The 18,878-nt window shown below is 39.4% G+C and overlaps 1 protein-coding gene across 4 annotated transcripts; it reads left to right on the top strand.

Moving 5' to 3' along the window:
- Positions 1–12,026: 12,026 nt before the first annotated feature.
- LOC125229643 lies at positions 12,027–16,935 on the top strand. Of its 4 annotated transcripts, none has more exons than XM_048134527.1 (4): positions 12,027–12,092; positions 13,930–14,103; positions 16,225–16,374; positions 16,500–16,935. In XM_048134527.1, the coding sequence occupies exons 2-4, from the start codon at positions 14,062–14,064 to the stop codon at positions 16,701–16,703; spliced, it is 396 nt and encodes a 131-aa protein (XP_047990484.1). In that variant the 5' UTR covers positions 12,027–12,092; positions 13,930–14,061; the 3' UTR covers positions 16,704–16,935. The 4 variants fall into 4 exon arrangements, with proteins under 4 accessions (XP_047990484.1, XP_047990485.1, XP_047990486.1 ...); XM_048134528.1 differs by lacking the exon at positions 12,027–12,092 and adding an exon at positions 12,320–12,478; XM_048134529.1 differs by lacking the exon at positions 12,027–12,092 and having other exon boundaries at positions 13,827–14,103; positions 16,273–16,374.
- Positions 16,936–18,878: the final 1,943 nt, after the last annotated feature.

Genomic DNA, 18,878 nt, shown 5'->3' with positions numbered 1-18,878 from the left:
AACTTCTAAAGATGATAAATTAATTATCGATGATAGGCGACTAATTCCAATAAGGCCTAGTTACCCTTTGGGTTGGGAGGTCAGATGGCAGTCGCATTAGTGCCTACGCCAAATCTTGGGATTAGTTGTCACAGCGGACCCCAGGCTTCCATGAGCCGCGGCAAAATGCCGGGATAACGCGCGGTATTCGCGCCATCTAGCCGAGTGTCCCCCAAAGGTGTAACGCCATCTAGGCCACCTAGGCTAGGCTATATGGTTCTGAGGTACGTTTTTTTCTTAGACTGTAGCTGTCTATAAGGAATTACATATGGCTTTGATATAGGTACCTATTACTGTACAAAGATATGTTAGCATCTTAGTAATTGTAAACTTTAGTTACCCAGTGAGTGACTGACTCGTCACGAGTGCTTTGGCTCCAACTCAAAACTAATAAATAAATAAATAATAAATAAATATTATAGGACATTCTTACACAGATTGACTGAGGCCCACGGTAAGCTCAAGAAGGCGTGTGTTGTGGGTACTCAGACAACGATATATATAATACATATATAAATATTTATATATATATAGAAAACATCCATGACTCAGGAACAAATATCTGTGCTCATCACACAAATAAATGCCCTTACCAGGATTCGAACCCGGGACCGCGGCGTAGCAGGCAGGGTCACTACCGACTGCGCCAGACCGGACGTAATAGCTGTCTAAAGCTTCCAACTAACGTGACCCATTTCCAACGCTCCAGTTTTCATAGGAAAATTCACTCGAATACGATTTGACGTTATTCTCTTCCAATGCCTTTGTATCCGAGGCTTTTACTTTACAAAAGGTCGTATAACACTCTAGAAATGTTTACTTATATGACTTTGTTTAAGAGACGTACTGCTTTTGTATCGCCAAGACGTCAACTTTACAAAACGTTGTATAAAAGCGTCGAACGCCAGCGTACACGACGTTGTTTAAGAGTTCGTTGAAAGTATTTGTTCTAGAACAAACAGAAATGCCAATGCTCGGAACAATCCTTTGACAGGAAAGTGATCGCACACTTGTGAGATTGGATGACGACTGAGGTGGATGATTGAAAAGTTCAATGGACTAAGTACTTGCATACTATGAACAAGGATGATTTATACCTATAGGACTAGATTTTTCCCGCGGCTTCTCTCGCGTTAGAAAGAGACAAAAAGTAGCCTATGTCACTCTCCATCCCTTCAACTATCTTCACTTAACACTTTCGCTACCAAGAACCCGACTGTCGGGTACACCGCTCGTAGAAGCGTAGCCGATTACATGGGTTTCCCCGTATGTAGCGAAAATGTCGTAGCGCCGCGTAGAGCCCGGTTTCGAAAGTGTTAAAAAATCGCGTCAATTCATTGCTTCGTTTTGCCGTGAAAGACGGACAAACAAACAGACATCAGTTCTCCGCTTGACGCGGGTGAGTGCGGTCGTGTACAGTGGATCCGCGTACGGCTTTACTTTGAAATTGAGAGTGCTGCCATGTGATTGGATATTTTAATTCCTTGTTCCTCAAGTGGCGATCTTATGGACTGGCCCCGCCTCTTGGGCGGTCCTAGAGAGGGACAGAGATCGATCGGTGAGCGACTCCACTTTTTGTAAATTCGTGGGATTCGAACCCGCGTCGACGGCTCAGCAGCCTAGCGCTTTGCGACTGAGCCAGAGTAGTTGAGACCAGCGCGGCGAAATTTAGAGATATACTCGGCATCAGTGCTACGAGACTCGTAGCAGCGCTACGATTGTGCTACGTGACGTCACTCCAGTGCTACGCATAACTGCCTACTAACACCCGTGCCTTAACCCGCATCTGCTACGCCATTTTGGTACTTAGTTCGTTCATACACACGCAAGACAATATCGTAGTAATAATGCTTAAAAGTAACGGCCTTCTGCGCACCCCTCCGTCCGGAGCATCCCAGCCGAAAACTCTACATGAACCAGATGCTGCAGCCTGCAGTATGGAAGATGACAAGCCCTCGCAAACTAACTCTGTTACGAGAAGCAAAAGACAACGCATTGCGGACTCCCCAACGACCGAAGAGATCAGACAGGCCGACCTTGAATATCATGACTCGAATGAAGCCGCTAGCGACCCCGGCAGCTTTAGTGACTTAAAACAAATGCTATTAGAATGGAAAAAGGAACAAAACGCCATGCTTATGGAATGGAAAGCAGAGCAATCCGCTACCCTCTCTGGCCTCGTTAAAGATGTTAATGAGCTGAAAGTTAAATTTGAAGCAATTGAAAAAACAAACTCAGAGATAGAACACAGCGTAAACTTCGTCAGTGATAAATATGAAGATATGAAGAAGAAGATCGAGAATCTCGAAGCGGAAAAACTGGACAACGCCAGACTCATAGAAAATCTCAATGACCAGGTCCATGACATGCACTTCAAGAGCCGCGCTGCTACCGTCGAAGTACGCAACATCCCTCAGAAAAAAGACGAGCAGACCGAGGACCTACTATAATGTCGTTTCAGAAATAGGTAACGTCGTCAACAAGGCAGTTGACAAAGACGACCTTCGAGACATATACCGACTACCAGGGCAGGCAGGTTCGGCGAGACCTATAGTGGCTGAATTCGCCAATGTAGTTAAAAGGAACGAGTTCCTAACTGCAACTAGAAAATTCAATAAAGACCGCCAGAGAGAAGAAAAATTGAATTCTACTTCCATTGGCATCCCGGGTGAGAAAAGACCAATATACGTGGATGAACATCTCACACCAGCCCAAAAAAACTGCTGTACGACACGCGGCAATGGGCACAGCCCCTGAACTATAAAACCTGGCACTCGAATGGGAAAATATTCTTAAAAATTAAACCCGATGATAAACCCGTTCATATCAAATCAGTTAGCTGTCTTGCTCTCCTGTCTAGTAAGCAATGACTAGAATTTAGCTTCCCTATGTTACTAAGAGTGCATGTAGTTATATTAACTTTAGCTTTGGTCCTAAAATGTTTATACGTTCCTGTTCCGTTTATATTTGTTTTTACTGCCTATTTAACTCTATTACTTTTATTACATACGCCAAAACTGAATAATTGTTGCCTAAGCTCAGTACTTATGAGAAGATCACTTTTCAGCCTATCTGTTTGCCTTGCTTCGCTTATAAATTGCCTGACGCCTATTTTTGCTATGTCTTTTTGCCTTGGCCACGAATGCCACGATATTAAGTAATTATGCAACTGGACAATTACCTAGCCATATGAAATAATGTAATTTTAACCAAATGGAAAATATAGTTAACGAAATAGATAATTTATCATTTTCAAATTCACTGATATGTCCACCTGACAAGTGCCTAGATCTAATTCCATCAAAATACAATAACATCAAAGTCATTCATCTGAACATTCGGAGTATTAAAAAGAATTTTGATGAATTCGTCACTATGCTTACTATGACCAAGATAAATTTCGATGTGATGAATTTTGATGATTTCGATAGTGATGACGGAATGTTGGCTGAAAACAACGGGCCCATTACCATCTCTGCAAGGCTACTCATGCTATCATACTAGTTGCAATTACTTACAGAATGATGGCGTAGTTCTATACATTAGAAATGATCTCCCAGCCACCGTTAATGAACCGTCTCTGTCAGATAGCAACTGTCTTGTGTGTACTACGTCTGACACGGCTATCATCTGTATATACCGCTCCCCTTCTTACCAAGATCTAACTAATTTCTACAATAGTCTAGAAAGACTTGTAAACTCGTTAATATCAGTTAAAAATATTATTGTTGTAGGAGATATCAATATAGATATTAAACCTAATAATACAGATAGAAATTCAGACGATTACTTGACAATGACTGCTGCCCTAGGCCTAATTCCAGCACATTACATCCCGACTAGAGCAGAAAATTGTCTAGACCACGTTCTATTAAAAACAAAATCTCCTTCAACTATTGTTGTTTTAGAAGCTCAAATTACCGACCATCTTCCTACATGTCTCTTTCTTCAACATCAAATTGTTCAAAATACAGCATTAAGCTCTTCTGCCCGCTATAATTACACAGCCATAAAGAATGAACTAGATACAACTGACTTCAGCGTGATAATGGAAGCCTCAGACCCAAATCTAGCCACAGATCTGTTTATTACTGTTTTACAACGAGTCGTTAATAAAGATATTACAATTAACTACACGCCTAAAAATATCCGAATTATCAAGCCATGGATGACTCCAGGTTTGGTGCGATGCATCCGCAACAGAGATCGAATGCATTATCAGGTTAAAAAAAATCCCAATAATGAGATACTCAAGGTAACATATAAACGCTATCGAAACTTCTGTACTGGCCTTCTTAGGAAACTTAAACGCTCCTATGAAAAAGCGGAGCTAGAGAAAGCAAAAAATAATCCTAAAGCAATGTGGAAGGCAATAAAAACCATGACAAACACAAACCGTAACACACAGGCTCCTATGGAACTACTGGGCTCATCTGTCGACGGCCAAACCTCTGTAAACTTAATTAACACACATTTTGCTAATGTCGGAAGAACACTTGCTCTGAGATCCCAAACAAATAATAATAGACCGATATCCTTCCCTGTGGTTCAAGGCACCCTTTCTCAGCGTAATTCTTTTAGTATTTTACAAACAGACCCAGCCGAAGTGGAACGTATAATAACTAGCATGCGTCCAGACTGTGCCACCGGATGGGACAACATACCAACAAAAGTTCTCAAACACTCAAAAAATGTCCTTGTCCCTCCGATTACACACATCTGTAATCTAGCACTCGACAAAGGCTGCTTTCCCAACGCATTCAAGAAAGCTCTGATTCATCCCATATACAAGAGTGGAGATAGGGCCCGTGTCGGTAACTATAGGCCGATTTCAATTCTAAGTTCTTTGTCCAAAATACTTGAAAAAATCCTCAACAGTAGACTTATATCATATCTAAACAAATTCAATATTATCGCTTCAAATCAATTCGGCTTTAGAAGAGGTGTTTCAACCGAGGATGCTGTCGCTGCCTTTACTAAATCTCTTGTTAGTAAATTGGACAGCAAGCATCACTGCTATGGAATCTTCCTCGACCTATCCAAAGCTTTCGACACCGTCTCTATCCCCATTCTTGTCTCGAAGCTTGAAAACATCGGAATCCGTGGCCAATCACTAGAAATTTTTCGTGACTACCTATCTAATCGCACCCAACGTGTCAAAATCGGCTCCTACTGTAGTAACGATGAATTTGTTCACTACGGAGTTCCTCAGGGAAGCATACTTAGCCCAACTCTCTTCCTCATATACATCAACGAGCTGTGTCAACTTTCCATCCCTCACTGCGACATATTCGCCTACGCGGATGACACGGCTCTGCTGGTGTACGACAAAACGTGGGAACAGGCCAAAAAAAAACGCTGAGACAGCAACAATCAAGGTCATGGAGTGTTTGACGAAAAACATTTTAACGTTGAACCTTGTAAAATCGAAAGTGGTGCGTTTCTCTCTTCCACATACCTCGAAACCTCCGGATAGTACTAATACAGTAAGGGTCCATATCTGCCCCCCCGAATCCACAGACTGCACCTGTACTTCCCTCCCTGTAGTTCCTAATATTAAATATTTAGGTGTGTATGTGGATCACAAGCTTGATTGGTCAGCGCATATTGACGCTCTATGTACTCGACTTCGTAAGCTTATATACATTTTCAAGCAGCTTCGACATTCGGCATCTACCGAAATCCTATCTCTAGTCTATCAAAGCCTGTGTCAAGCTGTCATCACCTATTGTATCCCACTGTGGGGTGGAACCTATAAAACAACACTGCTCAAAGCCGAGAGAGCGCAAAGAGCTATCCTCAAAGTGATGCACTTTAAAAAACGCGATTTCCCCACGGCGCAGCTATACTTTGAGTCCAAAGTACTATCTGTAAGACAGGTTTACTTATTGCGTACAATTCTGAGACAGCATTCCTTAACTCCGTTTAACATTGCAAATGCCCAAAAACGACAGGGAAATCCGGTGTGCAAAACTGTGACTTGCCGCACAATGTTTGGTCGTCGACAGATTGAAGCTCAAAGTGCTCGTCTTTACAATAAAATAAATAGCCTAATAAAAATCTACAGCTTAACAAGGCGGGAAGTTAAAATCAAACTAGAAACATGGCTGCAAAAGTTAACATATCATGAGACAGAAAATCTTCTCATTATACTTTCTTAAAAAAAATAGGCAACTAAATAATGTAAATAATTAATTAATTAAATTGTCTAGGCAGGTACAACAATATATGCATGTGTAAAAAGTATTTGAAATAGTTAAGAGTCTAAAGCTTAATTTTTTATCACTTCCTTTAACCACTGTTACATGACCTGCAATATTGTAATGACTTCAATATGAAAATGGAAGAACTCTAGCCCCTAAGGCACAGGTACTAACCTAGTTTAGGGGTCAAAGTTTGACCACTACAAGCCGACATCTTTGTACAAATCCCTAGTATAGTTATTATGTAACTCTGTTATTATGTAACTTGCTCTTTTATGTACAATAAAAAGATATTATTATTATTAAAGACACACACACTTTCCCATTTATAATATTAGTCTGGAAGAATAGATTTACAATCTTTTTACTAAGAATCGTGTCTCAATTTTTAGCACCACCTATTAAATACTATCAGAACTACCTCCACACTGATGATACCCACAATTTTCTTTTTCTAAATGTGTATTAAAATAAAGAAATATGTCATTTGTTCTTATAAAAAATAATAACACGCAAAAATATTTGAGGATTTTTGCCACTTCCAAGCGAGACAGCGCCATCTAGTTTTAAGCCTGCAAGCCCATACATTTCAGGGGTACGTTTTTTTGTATGGGCTTTGTCAGTCCCAGTTCTTAAAAGACTAATCCGATCAGATCCTCTCCCAAGAGTTGTTGACGTTTCCGTGATGTTTACATACCTATCAACAGTAGCTATATATTTATCTATTTAAGTATGTATATCGTCGCTTAGCACCCATAGTACAAGCTTTGCTTAGTTTGGGGCTAAGTTGATCTGTGTAAGGTGTCCCCAATATTTATTTATTTTTATAATATGTAATTGTATTACTGACTTACTATTTATCCTAAAACAGAAGACATTATATTTGAAAAAAGTGTCTGAATAGATTTAATAGAATTCTTCTTCTTCCTCAGTTCCTCATGGCTGAGGGTCGCGACCACATGAGGTCTTTATTTTTCGCACCAAAGCCCTACACTCCGCACGGTCTTCTGCAGTCCTCATAATACGCGCCTGTGTTAATCCCTGGCAGGCCTTCTTAACGCTGTCCACCCAGCGGGTCGGTGGATGGCCACTTCCCCGTCCTCCATCCACCATGCCAACCATAATGCGTTTCTCAAGGTTTTCCGGCTCCCGTTTGGCCACGTGTCCAAAGTAGTACAGGATTCGCTGGAGGCATATGACAGACAAGCGGCAGTGAATTTTCAGTTCCGCCAGGATCGACACATTGGTGCGGCGCGCCGTCCATGGGATAGCCAACATCTTACGCCAACACCACATCTCAAATGCATCGATTCTGTTCCTAGTACTCGCCTTCAGAAATAGAATTATACCACTATAAATAACCAACTAGGCTGTAATAAATCCCTTAGAATGAGTGTAAGCAGAAATAACCTGCTCGGAGCAGGTTATTTCTGCTTACAGGCTGCTCCACATTAGGGCTTCTCTTTGAAACAGGCGCCCACGCGGATACGGGTTAAGGATGCCTTTTTGAATATTTTAGCTTAGGTTTTAAATATTTCTGGAAGCTTGTTCTAAAATCCCTAAATCCCTGCTATAAATACATTAAAACTATAGTTCGTAGGTATCTACTTCAAATACCCTTTTCAGTTCATTATATGTCATGTCGAAACTTCGGAGGGCCATCTGTACTGAAAAACGTCGTACGATACACGGGCGAGAAGGAAATTCGCAAATCGTGTCAATTTAAAACACTCCCTTCGGTCGTGTTTTCATTTATCGCCACTCGTTTCGAACTTCCTTTTTTACACACTTGTATCGTAATGTACTATTTTCTCCTCGACCTATTTAAAAAGTTTCGTTATATTTAGACGCAACTGATAAAGAGATAGCTAATTAGAGTAATTAGCCAGTGAACGCAAGACAGGATAAAATTTACTTTTTCTTCCTTATAACTTTTATTTTCCTTTCCATTCCTTTATTCATCTCAAACCTACATAGCCTATGCATGAACGCTTCTCCTCCGTATTGGCGGATCTATATCGCTCCTCCGAGCTCCGTATTGGCGTATTGCGTTTCGATCGGCGTCTAAGCGTCAACGATTGTCATTTTGCTGTAAAAAATTCGATAACTATCCAGTCCCGCTAAGAACAAGAACGAAACCAGGGGGCCGATTTTTGAATCTCACGGTGTTCGAATTCAGAAAATTGTCACCGAAATTGCCTACTATTTTCAGTGACAATTTTCTGAATTCGAACGCCGTGAGATTCAAAAATCGGCCCCCAACTGTAAAATAAGTTTTTGTTTTACAAAAATTTCATTTTTGGCACAAGCTTTTATCGCCGACTGTACCTTTCTTGCAACAGTCATCTACTGCTTTCCGTGACGTTTCTAAAAACCCTTACTCGATGGGGATACGACGTTTCATAATTCATAACAGAGTTCCTATGACCAAATTTCTACTCCATCATCAGATCAGCTCCATGATACCATAACATTGCATTGTCACGTGATTAACATAATTATGTGTGCAAAATTTCAGCTCAATATTAGGAAACCGGGAAGTGGGTCAAATTTAGCTTCTACGTTTTGACCTAAACTGACATACTAACAAGGCAAGTTGAATAAAAGCTTGTAAAAAGTTGAAAACGAGAAAAAACGAGAGCTCAGTTCCGTCTTTGTGAAGGTAAAGCCTAAGCAAAGGACTAATTAAGTATTTAAATATCGAATTTATTTAATGAGAGTGTTCGAAAGAAATCCTAGATTAATTTGCTTCCGCTTCGTTTCTAGACATTTTCTCTTTTGTACAACAAAGAAGGGACATCGACTGCCTGAAAATTTAAGCCAGTGTTTTATAGTATTTTATGCAACAGGCGTTTAAAGGAGGTCAAAAAAGACGAGTGTTGTGGGTAACAATTTGAGGCGAAGCCGAAAATTGTTATTAAGACGCCACGAGTATTTTTTGACTCAGTTATGCACCGTTGCATACAATACTTTTTCTACGACCATGCACTTGGTTTTAAATAGTTTTCTTGAATAACTTTCGTGAAATTCACACTTTTTCCTGTATTTTGACGCAAAGGTTTGCATTGTCAGCTCAGCTGCCCAGGCCCCGTAGCCGAATGGCATTTCTCCGACGCCAAACGAAAGCGATACGCCGCTGGCTCTGTCGCGCCAATACGCAAGCGCGATAGAGATAGATATCTACTAGCGCTTCGTTTCGTGAGCGTTTCGTGAGCGATTGTGCCATTCGGCTAGCCACCCTGAGCCTTCCCGCGCACGCGCGCAGTATCGTTATAACAATGCATTGCCATGGTTACAGAGCCAAACAATGCGTTTTCAGTTTTTTCGATACTGCGCGCATGTGCAGAAAGCAGGCGGACGCTGCCTTTGGGGAATAGACTTTTATGTAGGGTTTTAAAGATTTATGCACGACCCTGTAAATGACTAATTACAGTTCGGGAGTAGAAAAAAATAATTTCATTGCTCAGAAGTCAGATCTGGTTAACTACTTTCTAGATGCTTTAGTAGATTACCTACTAGTTTTTTATTTTATTTATTATAAATGGGCTTACTCTTGGCCACAGACTAGCCAAAGGCAAAGACGTGGCCTACGATGGAGTGAGCTCGCCCAGAAGATGCCTGTTCACTCTTGATTTGAAGGTTGCCGGTTAGTTAAATGTAAACACCAACTCTTTTGAAAACAGGAACACTAGCTTAAACTTTCACAATTTTTACACATTTTAAGTCCCGTTTTTTTATTTTATTTTAAGCAGCAGTAACACTTTTTTTATGATAGGTACCTAAATTACCTTTGAAGAAAACGAGCGAAGTAGGTCTAGTTCTCAATCAATCAATTATAATTAATCTCTTCTCAATTAGAAGTCAATCAAATTAAATCTTCATCAAATACAGAAACATGATACAAACAAGTCGGCAAACAAAGTAAAAGCGTGTAAAAATACCAATCAAAGAATTCTCAGAATCATTTCCATAATCAAACGATCTAGTTTCCAGGTGAACGAGAAACGTTATTTCAATTAAATCAAAGAGAAGTTTATTAATTTCCTGTTGAGTTTATTGGATTCAGGTGATCGGGCACTGAAATACATTCAGAAATTAAACAATACAACCTCTACTACAAATTTTTACAAGCTCTTATTACAGCTTTTTTTATTTTTTAACTTGCCTTGTTAGTATGTTAGTTTGGGTCAAAACGTAAAAGCAAAATTTGACCCACTTCCCGGTTTCTGATTTATCTGAATCACGTGACAATGCAATATTATGGTATCATGGAGCATGGTATTTAGGGTTTTTTTTTTGTTTAATTAATGTTTGTGTTCGCTGATATTTGTAAGTTTTGCTAGGTTAATTGTAAGATTTGATTTGTGTTTAGAATAAGTTTTATTATTGACATATATTGCTAATTGGATGTAATTACTAATAAAAGTTTTTACTGTGTCTTTGCTATACGGAAAATGTAGTATTTCACCGACTAAAACTATCAAATTTATTATCATGGAGCTGATCTGATGATGGAGCAGAAAGGTGGTCATATGAACTCTATTATAAAACGTCGTATCCCCATCGAGTAAGGGGTTTTTAGAAACGCCTCGGAAAGCAGTAGATAACCGTTGAAAGAAAGGTACAGTCGGCGATAAAAGCTGTTCTAAAAATTAATTTTTTGCAAAAAAACTTATTGACGTCTTAGATACTCGATATTGTATTGGTTACGGAAAATTATATATATGTATATATATATATATATATATATATATATATATATATATATATATATTGTCCTCCTTTCGGCCGTTGTTGATCAGGCTAAAATCCGCATCAATTGTTGATCTGCCTTTACGGGCCTGTTACTAAGGAAGTTTTGATTTTATCGTGCTAATATTAGTATATATTAATTCTCCTCCTTGCGACGCTGTGCCTAAGTGTGCCACAAAGCCTCTAACTCGTCGCGCACTGGCACGGCGGTTGTTGATCTTGTAACCGCCTTTTTTAGGGTTCCGTAGCCAAAATGGCAAAAACGGAACCCTTATAGTTTCGTCATGTCCGTCTGTCCGTCTGTCCGTCTGTCCGTCTGTCCGTCTGTCACAGCCGATTTACTCGGAAACTATAAGTACTACAGTGATGAAATTTGATGGGAATATGTGTTGTATGAACCGCTACAAAATTATGACACTAAATAGTAAAAAAAAGAATTGGGGGTGGGGCCCCCCATACATGTAACTGAGGGATGAAAATTTTTTTTTCGATGTACATACCCGTGTGGGGTATCAATGGAAAGGTCTTTTAAAATGATATAAAGTTTTCTAAAAAACATTTTTCTTAAAGTGAACGGTTTTTGAGATATCAGCTCTCAAAGTCGTAAAAAGTATGTCCCCCCCCCCTCTATTTTTATAACTACGGGGTATAAAATTCTAAAAAAAATAGAGGTGATGCATGCTAATTAACTCTTTCAACGATTTTTGGTTTGATCAAAGTATCTCTTATAGTTTTTGAGATAGGTTGATTTAACTGTAATTTTGGTTAAGTTATTGGTTTATTATATTTGCTGCTACGGAACCCTTTGTGCGCGAGCCCGACTCGCACTTGGCCGGTTTTTTTTTACACATAATAATACTTTGTTGATCAATGTAAACATTTCTTGATCAACATTTACTGCGGAATCTAGTATTTTTAAAACGGCGCGGCGCAACGGCAACGTCGCAAAAATGAAACGGAAGTATATTGAAGTGCGATGGGGCTACGTACGCAAGTTTACTGCGCTTTCTGACTTGGTCTGTCATTAGTGTATTTTCGTGCAGTGGATATGTTTTGCAGTTGGATTTGGGTTGGTTAGAAAAATGGAAGACACAACAAGTAAGTAACTTTAATTTGAATTAAAGTACTATACATATTTTATTGAATGTTAGCTTTATTTTTAACCGACTTCAAAAAAGGAGGAGGTTCTCAATTCGACTGAATGTTTTTATTTTTTTTTGTATGTATGTTATTCGATATCTCCGAGAATCATGGACCGATTTTCAAAATTTATTTTTCATTCGATCAGGTATAACCCCGAGATGGTCCCATTGGCACCAAGTCGAGGTCTGATGATGGGATCTTGCAGAAATCGAGGGAACTCTTCAAATGTTATAGGCACATGTAATGTTTTTAGTGTATTTTTCAAAGGTACATCAGTATTTATGCCTGATGGTGATAACTTTATGTGGCTGAGCTGATGATGGAAGGTCAACTCCTCAATGGTTAGGAGTTAAAGGATAATTCTTTCACTACTGTACATATATTCGGACTGATACATAGAATATCAATAGGAACCACTAAAAATCAACAAATAAATAAACTTTTTAACAAAAAATAAAACCGGCTTCAAAAATAAGCGCGTTACAAAACACGGAGAAACTAAAAAGCAAAAAATAATAAACCTTTGAATTCCGATTTCTTATCGGATTGCAATAATCTAAACATCCAAATTATAAACAAATCAATTATTTTTGGAGTCGGTGCCAGCCTGCGTATGGTTGGGTGGTGCAAACAGGAAATAGCAAGGCGATGAACAGGTCTGGTACCGACTACAAAAATAATTGATTTGTTTATAATTTGGATGTTTAGATTATTGCAATCCGATAAGAAATCTGAATTCAAAGTTTATTATTTTTTGCTATTTAGTTTCTCCGTGTTTTGTAACGCGCTTATTTTTGAAGGCGGTTTTATTTTTTGTTTAAGTTTATTTTCGTAATTTACGAATACAACTAATAAGTAATAACAAACATGCGTTACCGAGCGTGTGTCGGTGTTCGACGCACATCAAACGAGCCAAATAAGTAACTATTAAGTAAACAAATACGCATTAATATTGTATTGTATACCTATTTACTTATACAAACGTATTTTTACAAGCTTTTTTTTATTTTCTCCTGTTCGTTATATGTCTGTCTGTAAGTAATCAAATCTTGCAATTTAAATTTGATACACTTCGAAATTTGACTGAACTTTGAAATTTTGTATGCATGTATAACTTGGATGACAATGCAATATTATTATGACAAAGAGCTGATCTGATGATGGAGCTGAAAGGTGACCATAGGAACTCTGTGATGAAACAACCAAACACCGTCGTGTTTGGGTTTTTTAGAATTGCCTCAATTATTATAAGTTGACCATGGGAAGGAAAGTACAGTCAGCCAAAAAGCTTGTGTCAAAAATGAAATTTCTGTTAAAAAGCTTACTTGTTGTATGAAATGTCTAATTTTTAACCCCCGACGCAAAAACAACGGTTTGTTATAAGTGTGACGTGTCTGACTGTCTGTCTGTCTGTCTGTTTGTCTGTCTGTCTGTCTGTGGCATCGTAGCTCCTGAACGGATGAACCGATTTAGATTTCGTTTTTTTTTTGTTTGAAAGCTGAGTTAGTCGGGAGTATTCTTAGCCATGTTTCATGAAAATCGGTCCACTATGTCGCGGTCGGGGGTTTTTTCAAATTTTTAATTTTGTGGTTATAATCGCTGTTGCTTTATAATCCTCTTCACAATCGATTCGAGGTTAAAGATAGATTTAAATTTTTGCACCTTTATGTAATGGAATAAGATGAAAAAATGTAAACATTTATCTTTGATCAAAAATATGTAGGTACCATGTACACTGCCTATTCGCAATTTCCGACTTATTAAACAGACTAAAACCATTCACTTTTTCTAGGTGCCTGTTCAAATACCAGGATTATGTCACCAATATTAGACCCTGATTCACTATCTGAAACATCTTCGATAGTGCCAATTGCGAAGGAAATTAAAATAAGTACCTAATATAGATATACTACGTGATTACGCAATGATTCGGGATTCTGAATCTGAAACTGATGTCGATATGCAGGTGGGTACTACCTATTTATGCTAAGTAACCTCTTAAAAGTAGGCACAATGCTATGTACAGTTAGTTTGAAGACTAACAATTTTAAAGTCAACAAAAATGCACGCGTTACTTATTAGACAACTGGCGATGGCGCCAAAAGTTTTGTATGGTGCCATTTGCCTACTTGGCTTGGACTACCAATTTTAAACCCGACTTAAATGCGCGCTACTTGGTTCGGGAGAATAGATCACAGGCACTGTAAAGCCTGGCAGGCCTATGCAGTTAGGCATCAGGGTGGCTAGCCGAATGGCACAATCGCTCACGAAACGCTCACGAAACGAAGCGCTAGTAGATATCTATCTCTATCGCGCTTGCGTATTGGCGCGACAGAGCCAGCGGCGTATCGCTTTCGTTTGGCGTCGGAGAAATGCCATTCGGCTACGGGGCCTGGGTCTGTGAAATGCGTAATGTTGGCGCGTGAGCGGCGGCGGTGCTGCGCTGCTTCTGTGATTGACTTCGTTTTTATGTTTTCAGTTACTTGTTGAGCTTATATTATTGTCATTATTGAGTGATTAGATAAATAAGTTAAATAAATGTTACAATTGAAGAATGACGTTTTTATTAACGGGGAAAGGGTACGTCAAAGTTGGTATTTTTACCAAAACCAACGCCTGACTTGACTTCCTGGATATTTCTTATATAATTAAGTCACACAAAATACAGTCTCAAAGATCGATGCACAAAACACATTCGTTGTACTTACAGTCTTCATCAGATATATCAGGCCCCGTAGCCAAATGGCATTTCTCCGACGCCAAACGAAAACGAAACGTAGTCCGGCTCTGTCTCGCCAATATGCAAGAGCGATAGGGATAGATATCTACTAGCGTTTCGTTTCGTGAGCGTTTCGTAAGCGTTTGTGCCATTCGGCTACGCAACCAGAGATGCAAAGGCCCTCACAAGACTCTAAGGCAGCGTCCACGCTCATGAGACGCATGTCTTGCGACGCGGAACGGACGTCTCCGCCACGCCGCCCGAATGTAATTCAAAAAACGTCTCCTCAGTACATTTTGTATAGGAAGGACGTAAGACGCGCCCCAGGCGGCGTGGCGGCGGCCTGGCGTGCGCCGCACCGCCGCAAGACTTGCGTTTCATGAGTGTGAATGGTCCCTAACGCCTTGGTAATAGAGGCGTGTTCAGATATTTGTGAGCGCCTTCACAGCTCTGATATATCTGATGGCGACTGTAGGTTATTCTCATACAATAAATTATATTGTTAGTGCTAGGCTTGTATTGTAGGTACATACATATTGTACTTGTAGCATACCTACTGTGTACTTTGTTAAACTAGCCAGTCCACACTAACACCGGTTGGTGCACATTACACATTATGAAGAGAAAAAATTAAGTAATTATAATGAATATTTATTATGTTTTAGTGTACTTTGTGTAATACAATATAAAATAAAACTGTTCTGGTCTCCAATTTACAAAAAAAAAAAAAAAACAAAACGATTTTTAGGGTTCTATACCTACCAAAGGGTAAAACGGGAATCTATTACTAACACTACGCAGTCCGTCCGTCTGTCACTAGGCTGTTGTATCTCATGATCCATGATAATTAGTCAGTTGAAATGTTCACAGATGATGTACTTCTGTTGCTGCTAAAACAACAAGTACTAAACAGATAATAAAATCAATATTTAAGGGGTTCCATAAAAAAACCATTTGTTTTTTTCGCTGTACTGAAAACATAAGAAAGTTTATAATTAAAGGGTCTTCCATACAATAAACATAATTTTATTGCCGTTTTTGTAGATAATGGCACGCAACTCTTCGTGCGCGAGTCCGACTCGCACTTGGCCGGTTTTATTTTTATTATTGTGGCTCAGAAATACGAAGCTATATCTTTAGGCTAGCCTTTTTAGGCAACCCTAGGCACGCCACGTAAATATTAACATAATGTTCGATTTCGGTTCGATTCGGATTCGAACTGAGGAGCTTCAGCTTCATAGGCAGCGTCACTACCCACTAAGCTAGCCCAATTGTTCTTTACTCGTTCATATACCGGACGCTCTCTCTGTCGGTTCATACTTAAAATCCAGCGGGAGAACAACAATTTTAATGTAGTTTCTTTTACAGACAAGTTCGCAAAATGAGAGCAACGTAAATATAATCTCTAATATAAAGATTTCAGGATTATCAATATTTCTAAATTTAGGCGAAGTTTCTGACAATGAAGTAGTCTCCATATCAGATTTAAATTCAATCGACCCTGTGCGCCTTGACCAGGTAAAAAATATTTTATTATTAGGTATTACCTATCCTAGACATAACATGGCATAGCAATAAAAAGTCTAGTAATTTAAAAGTGTACTAATACCTACATAGTAATAAATGGTGATTTTGATTTTCAGGGGACAGAGGATTATCCGGAATTATTAAACAAAGAGAAGAAACCAAGAAAAAAGCGAAGAAGGGCATGTCGCAACTTAACTTTAACCCAAAACCTCGATTCCGAAACTGATACACAAGATTTTTCTCCCAGTGATGGCTCAGATTTTGCCCCGGATTCAGCCAGTCGATTTAGTGATGACTCAATGCAATTTACTATTACTTAGCAATATGCATTTGTATGAGAACAACTCCTCGAACTGCTGCATGACACTTGCAGTCGAGGGTACCTTGCAAATGCATACTGTTGAGTGACACCGTCTGCCGTTCCCGCCTGCCGCTGCCATTGCTGTCTTATGTGTTTAAACGTGTTATGCTTAAGTCCATGTAACTACCACTATCCACCGCCCTACTCGGCTGTCAATGTTGGTATAATTAAGACCTCAGATTACGACAAAGTTTTTTCTTGCATGTCACTCGGAATGCGTTAGCAGTGGACTAAAGCAAAACACTTCAACATCTACAATGGTAACGATATGGCGGTTAAAAACACTATTTTTACATTTTTCTGTGAAAAGGGTGTCTTATTCATCTACATAGTGAAATAATAAAAAGCACTTTTAAAATTGTGTCGCTAACTTCAAACTCGGGTAAATCCATTCTGCTTTAAGGTTGATTATGTATAAAAATATTTATATAGGTACCTAATCTGAAAAAGAATCAACCTTATTATAGCAGAATGGATTTACCAAAGTTTGAAGTTAAGCGACACAATTCTCATCCATTCCCTACTAGTAATAAATAAATACATCTCTGAATAAATATTGGGTTATACTTACGTTTGTAATCAATAAAATTGTCTCGGTTGAATTGAAATTCTAATAAATTAGTAAACAATGAGTAACAAAATTTGTTTTATTAACCAAGGGCCCATTTCTCGAAGCTACAAGTTACAATTTACAAACGGTTGTCAATGTCTAACATGACAAGTTGGAAAGAGATCCGACTTCCGCTTGTAAGCTTGTAACGTGTAACTTTCTGTTTTGAGAAATGGACCCCAGTGGTCTTCATGTCTAGGTATCTTAACTGTAGACTAAGGGCCAGTCACTGATTAATGTTAAATATGGCGGGGTAGCTCTCACTCCTAAGAGAACAGTCAAAACCATCTATACGATGAATAATTACAATTACAGACGGTTTGATGCAACGTACCCTTAGGGTGAGTAGCACCAAACTGTAAAAACTTCTCATACACGAATGAAAAGTTTTGACAGTTCTATACGGGATGACAGCTGCCGCGCCATATTTGACATTGATCAGTGTGTTAAAGTGTGTTGGTATATACAACTCGCCCTTATTGAGTCATCGTTCGTCATTCCGCCGCCGATTTCGTTGCTCATTGTTGGGCTATCCATCGTTATAGCAGGCTCGTTGCTCGGCGAAGAGATCGGCCTTTTGCTGGGCTAGCTTGGGATGAGAATGCGCATAGTCGGTCGCCCTGTTGCCCGGGCGGGCGCGACGCAGGGCGGCGGTTGCTCAGTTTCCTGGGTGGGCTCGTTGAACAATTCAATGATTTTAGGGTTTCGTAGTGAGAATGGGCAAGAACGGAAACCTTATAGTTTTGTCATGTCCGTCCGTCTGTCCGTATTTCACAGCCGCTTTACTCAGTAACCATAAAGCCTACGTTGATCAATTTTTACACGAAGGTGTGTTTTGAGTGCCGGTACTAGGATTTGTAGATAAATAATGAAAAAAAATTAGGGGAGAGGGGGCACTTCATACATGTAACTAAGTAATTTTTTTTATTTGGCAAATATCCTAGTGTGGTAGGTACCTACTTTATTAAATAATCGCTCTTTTTATGCCAAAACTCAAATTACGATGACAATAATTTAGTTTATTTTTTCGTAATGATCACTCATTCAACCTATAAAGGTTCAATGACCTCGCCGAGAAATATTAATCCTGTCAACAAATGTTGATCAGATGGGTTGTGACATCAGGTAATGGTTGATCCGTTGGCAATAGTTAATATGAACAGTTTTTGTTGATCTGATGTATGACTGACTCTGCATACAGATGATGCTCGATCAGATCTGATATCTGATCAACAATAGTTGTCCCTTCTGGTTAGGTTACGTTAAGTCCAAATAGGAGGAGGTAGGGCATAGCGAATGATATTCCGCTTTGTGTGGTAGGGCACAGCACAGCGGATATTGTCTCGCTCGACTCTAGAGCTGAGCCCAACTGGGGAAGTACCTCCGCCTTACAGAAGACCGCAGCCATATAGCACTAGACCCTACTCATAGTGTTGTGTTCCTGCCCCGGTGAGTAAGGTTGCCAGAGCTCAACGAGGGTGCGGGGTGCTGACGACGGGAGGACTTACGGAACTAATTTGTTCC

The sequence above is a fragment of the Leguminivora glycinivorella genome, chromosome 9 (genome assembly GCF_023078275.1).
Source record: "Leguminivora glycinivorella isolate SPB_JAAS2020 chromosome 9, LegGlyc_1.1, whole genome shotgun sequence".
Lineage (NCBI taxonomy): Eukaryota > Metazoa > Arthropoda > Insecta > Lepidoptera > Tortricidae > Leguminivora > Leguminivora glycinivorella.
This window is presented reverse-complemented; position numbering and strand designations above follow the sequence as displayed.

Coding starts and splice junctions, on each gene's coding strand:
- LOC125229643 (XM_048134527.1), top strand. CDS start 14,062: ATGATTCGGGATTCTGAATCTGAAACTGATGTCGATATGCAG. Junction 14,104..16,224: donor AAACTGATGTCGATATGCAG/GTGGGTACTACC, acceptor TTTCTTTTACAG/ACAAGTTCGCAAAATGAGAG. Junction 16,375..16,499: donor ACCCTGTGCGCCTTGACCAG/GTAAAAAATATT, acceptor TTTGATTTTCAG/GGGACAGAGGATTATCCGGA.